General features: G+C 63.0%; 1 protein-coding gene across 1 annotated transcript; it reads left to right on the top strand.

The window, feature by feature from the left end:
• Positions 1-1,649: 1,649 nt before the first annotated feature.
• MNEG_12800 (Aquaporin-8) lies at positions 1,650-5,111 on the top strand (the record flags this gene model as incomplete). The annotated part of the gene is made up of 9 exons (XM_014038728.1): positions 1,650-1,690; positions 1,964-2,003; positions 2,215-2,299; positions 2,495-2,607; positions 3,066-3,215; positions 3,599-3,798; positions 4,118-4,189; positions 4,519-4,642; positions 5,037-5,111. The coding sequence occupies 9 exons, from the start codon at positions 1,650-1,652 to the stop codon at positions 5,109-5,111; spliced, it is 900 nt and encodes a 299-aa protein (XP_013894182.1).
• Positions 5,112-5,345: the final 234 nt, after the last annotated feature.

Below are 5,345 nucleotides of genomic sequence, written 5' to 3'. Positions count from 1 at the left end.
GCCCCGCACGCCCCCTCTTTCCCCTTCACCGCCGACGCTGCCGTCCGGCGCCAGCCTTGCCGTTCCCGGCCGCCTAGTCGCGGCCCGAGCCGCTGAGCTGGCGCTCGGCGACCATATATCTCTGGACGCATGCAGTCCGCCTTCAACACATGAGCTGCGCCCAGGGCTCAACCACGCCCCCCCCCCCCCTTCCACCCCTCTCCAAAAACGTCCAAAAAAACGTCCCTGTCGTGCCGCAGCATGGAGATGAACCCCGCGTCCCCGGCGTTCCAGCGGATATTCAGCAACCCCTTTGCATTCACGGCGTTCAAGTCGACAGAGCCGCACCTGGCGGGTAAGGGGCGTGCAGCCGGGGGCCGCTGGGTGGGTGGGGTGGGGGCTTGCGCAGGCAGGCATGGGCCCCCCACCCCGGTGGCTGCGCCGCGCCGGGGCCGCCGCTGCCCTTTGCGCTTGGCAGCCTCACGCCGCACCCGTGCGCGCGCGCCCATGCCAGCGCCCCCGGCCTGCGGCTTGGTTGTTTGCTGGGCAGATTGCTGCCTGGAGAGATCTCCGCGTCGCACGGCTCGGCTCGGGGCGGGTGGCATACCCCAGCAAGCCCCCTTTCCCCTGTTGTTCCCCACAACTGCACGGCCCCACTGCCGACCTCGACGGCCCCCGCCCATCGCGCCCCCGCGCCAAACACAACCCACCCAACCCCAGAGTATATAACCTTGGACCTGGCCGCGGCGTTTGTTGACGCCGGCTTTGGGGCCCCTGAACAGCTGGAGAACACCCCGCGTCACCGCACAGTGGTGGCGGTCAAGCCGCTGTGACGCGGCAGTTTGTGTTTCGGCATTTGCGTACCCTGCATTGCACTTGCGTGAATGCAACAAGTGCCTGTGCACTTGTTGGTCGTGTGTGTGAGCGTGTGCGCTTGTTTGTTTTCGGGGCGCGCATTTGTGAATTTTATCTACACGTGAGTGTGCTTTATTGCAGGAGTGAAGCGCTCGGCTGCAGCCGTCCATTAGAGGGGCGCCGCGCACCCAGAGGCGGCCGTGGCCGACGTGTGTAAAACCGCCGTGGCGCGTGTGGGCGTTCAATCGTGCATGTTTGATTGTTACGGATTCGGGGGCATATCGGCATCCAGGTGGAACGGGGAGGGGCAGTGTGCGGGCTCTGCTGCACACAGCGACGCGACAGGTCAGGGTGGGCGTTTTTGAAGTGACGCCAGCTGTCGCCAGCCCGTGTGCAGGAACCATCCATCAGGCGCGTATGGAAATCAGCACATTATTGACAGTTTTGTATACGGCATCTGAAATCTTCCTCATGGCTGTCTTGCTGCACCATGCACGTCAAGGAGTGTGCTCTTGACGCGAGCTGTCCAGACACACGCTCACCCGGTGTGGACGCCAGCCTGCCAGCTCGGGCAACACCATAAATGAGAGCATATGAGTGTAATTGTCGAAGGCTGTCGCACACTGCTGGTCGTGAAGTGCGATAAGGCACCCGTTCACCAGGAGGCTGTTGTAACCGCGATTTCGCGGTGCCACCGCGGTCATACCTATTCTCCCCGCAATAGCCTCAGCTAATAAAATTTTGTGAGGGAAAAAGAGTACCGTATTGTAGCAACCCCTTCAAGTTCACTCACATTCTCCCACGACCCAGCAATCATGGCGAATGAGACGACTTTCACGGTTTACCAGTCGATCAGGTGTGTTGGTGTTGGTACATACAGTCACATTGATGCAGCTAACTGCGTTTAGCACGCGCACATTGGACCATGTTGACTCGTCAGTGCGCAGGCACCCGTCGCTCACTCCGCGCCCATGGGACCCAATATTGTCATTCACAGCAGTCGAATCACTTGTGTTGACGTTTGATTTGCTCTTGCACGGCCCATGGTTGCGCCTCGTGGCGGGCCCATGCGCTGCCAATCCAAAATGCGTCCGCCGCCTGCCCTTCTTGTGTGTCCGCAAATCCCCAGGTCGCACCAGTTCCTGGTCTCCCTGCTGGTCGAATTTCTGGTGCGCACCCGCAGCCTTGGTGTCACACACGGCGCCTTGAAATCGGATGGACGAAGCACGCTCGACTCAGCGTTGAACGCTGCGCACAAGCATGCGGCCGGCAGCTCTCAGGCGGACAACCGCTGCCATGCTCTGCGAACGCCGCCTGCAGGTCATGCCATCCATAACAAAGATCCCTAACGCATCCCAAAACCGCCGCCCTGCCCTCCAGGGCGTGACCCTTTTTGCCTTCCTGGGCAGCACCGTCACCGGCGCCAACGCCCCCTTTGTCAACGGCCTCGCGCTCGCCGTGCTGAGTGAGCGCACCGCCTGCCCATGCCCGCCCACCCGCGCTCTGCTGCCTGCCTGCCTGCCTGCTGCTTTCGATAAGAACTATCATGCCAGTTTGCCACTCGACATTGCATGCAATCGTCCCCGGTCAAAGCCCCTGAGAAGATCCGTCCCAACCCCAAACCCCGGCCTCCCCGCCCAACGCGCGCGCCCGCGTGCAGTCTACACCGCCGCCAACATCAGCGGGGGCCACCTCAACCCGGCAGTCACGGTGTCCACCCTGCTGTGCGGCTTCTACCCGGTGCTGCACGCCGTCCTCTACATCATCCTGCAGGTGCGGCTGCCTTTCACTTTTGAGGCGGACAGGATCATGCATCATGTTATCAGTCTCAAACCTGGGGCTTCCGGATGCGATCGGCGCAGTCGGAAGTGCACTCTGGTTGGCGAGCAGACGGCGCAGAATCAGAGGCGGGCCTGCAGGGCTGCCGTTCTGGGCCGGCTGCCGCACACTGTGCTGCCCCGCGGGCCGGGCAGCGGCGACTGCGCCGCGGGGCTGGCCGCCGAAGGCGTGCGTCCATCACGCCTCAGAGCGGACGCGCCCGCGCCCCGCGTGCTCGCGTCCGCCTCATGTGGATTGGTCCCACAGCCTGTGATTCCCACCACAACCGCCCTCTGCGCCTCCGACGCTCAGAACCGCACCCACGCTCCCAGCCACTTCCATCCGCCCCTCGCTCCTCCCCCACACACCATCAAAGTATGAACCTCTCACCACCGCTGCGCACGCCCCAACAGATCCTGGGCGGCATCTGCGGCTCTCTGCTTGCCGCCGGCCTGCTGCCCAAGACCAAGCTGGGCATGGGACCCAAGGGGCCCGGCTGCTTCGAGCCGACAATCGATGAGAGCGGCGCCGGCCTCACCAGCGGCCAGCTCTTCGGCTGGGAGGTGCGGGGGTTGTTGGGGTTGGGGGCGCCCCTAGCAATGGCAGCCATAGGCGGGCGAGGGGGTGCGTGAGGGGTGCAGGCGCCCGCCCGCGTTATGCGCCCACACTGCTGGCGGAAAATTTTGCTGGGGACGGCAGGGTGGCCACGAGCCTGCACCGTGCCGCAGGGACGTGCGCTCCCGCCGGGTCTCTCTCAGCTTCCGCCATCCATGATCCGCTTTCAAGCCTTGCTTCGAGCCTTGGCACCCCAGAATGAGGCCGCCATCTCAACCCGGCGGCGCTTGACACCGACTTCAAAACCCTGACCTAATTTCACACAACGCCGTCCTCTAACACCAACGCCTCCACCACCATGCCTACCCGGTGCTCCAAACACCCAAAACAGTGCGTCATGACGTTCACCCTGATCTCAGTCGTCTACGCCTGCGGTGTCGCCAAGCCCGGGCACGGCAGCTTCACCCCGCTGGTGGTGGGCCTCACGCTCACCGCCTGCGCCGGCACCGGCGGCAAGTGGACGGGAGCCGCGCTCAACCCCGCTCGCGTGGTTGGGCCCGCCGTCGTTTTTAACTGCAGCGGCAGCTACTGGTGGGTGGCATACACTGCTTTTCAGATTTCTGGATGTTTTTGTTGTCTCTGCCGCAGCCGCCTCGCGGGCCGGCCTCGGCCAAGCTGGGGTTTTGGGATACACTGTCTCACGCAATTCAACGCCGGCCGCTGGCAGAACATTCAATCATCACATATACGTACTTTTTCCACAATATTTCAGTGCAAGCGCTCCCCACCCCGGCGGCCGAGGCAGCCTGCCTCTCCACATAAACTCAGCCTCGACCCCACCGCCGCACCTCCTTTGACCGGTCAACCCCCCAGAGCTCTATTCCCGTGCTCCCCCGTCTCAAAACCCCAGGTGGCTTTACGTCCTGGCCGAGATGCTGGCCGCCCTGCTGGCTTGCTGCGTGTTCGCCTTTGTGTCCGGCTGGTGAGCCCCGCCCAGTGGCGGCAGCTGCCGCCGCAGGGCGGCGTGCGAGCCAGCAACGAAGGGCCCCTGCTGCGCAAGACAGCTCATGCGAGACGCGGAACGGCCAGCCAGCCTTGGATTTACGCTCCTCACGCCACCAGGGTCGCCCTTGCAGCGAGCATTGCGAGGCCTCGCATTTGCGCGCCCTGCACGCGAACTCAGTTGTTGCCTCCGTTCGCCGACGGAATTCGCGCCGCTGCCGACGCCCGCACTGTCCCGCTGGCTGCACGGCGCCCCATCCTGACACCGTCTCTGCAAACCTTCGACGCACGTGCTCATCCCATCTGCAGGGGCCCGCTGTCGCCCGTCAAGAGCCGCGCTGAGTACGGCCTGACGACTGTGGAGGCGCTGACCCTGTGGCTGACCGGCTCTCCTCCCAGGCGCATGCTGGACCAGCGTGGGGACAACATGGAGGTGTGTGTGTGTGTGTGTGTGTGTGTGTGTGTGTGTGTGTGTGTGTGTGTGTGTGTGTGTGTGTGTGTGTGTGTGCGCGCGCGTGCGTGCATGTGTGTGTGCACGTGCGTGTATGTACGTATGCACGTGTGTGCGTGCGTGCGTGTGTGTGAGTGCGCGTGTGCGGGACAATGCGTGCTGAGCACAGAGCGGCCATAGCAATGCCAGGGCAGTGTTTTGGAAGCAAACAAAGCCGCGAATCGATGCCCTGTGCCCTTCTGCCTGCGGCCGTTAACGAATGCGGCACGGCCTACGTGCCAATATGACAAATTGCACCCCCTGAGGCCGCCCGGCTCGTCCTGCCGAACGCCCCATGCATGCTGACGCGTTTCATTTTTTTCAACCCCCAAAACAGGACGTCGTGAGCCGCCTTGAGAAGGAGAACAGGGCAGCCAAGGCGGCCAAGACGGTGGACGACCACGCCGCCTGATGAACCCTGCGCCCAAGATCACCCGGTGCATAACTAATTGACAACACATGCTCGCTCGCATCAACACGTGGAGGCCCCAGCAACAAATAGGGTTGAGCAATACAAGGTTCTGATTCAGGTGCATGCATTTTGAACTCCTCGGCCGGCAGGCAAGGGTGCAGCAGCACACTCGATTCATTGCCGCCCATTTAGCCAAACCAATCCATCTCCAGCTACTTGATTGTGGCGCATGCC

The sequence above is a fragment of the Monoraphidium neglectum genome (genome assembly GCF_000611645.1).
Source record: "Monoraphidium neglectum strain SAG 48.87 unplaced genomic scaffold scaffold03444, whole genome shotgun sequence".
NCBI lineage: Eukaryota > Viridiplantae > Chlorophyta > Chlorophyceae > Sphaeropleales > Selenastraceae > Monoraphidium > Monoraphidium neglectum.
The sequence above is the reverse complement of the archived record's forward strand: the minus strand, read 5'-3'. Positions and strand labels throughout refer to the sequence as shown.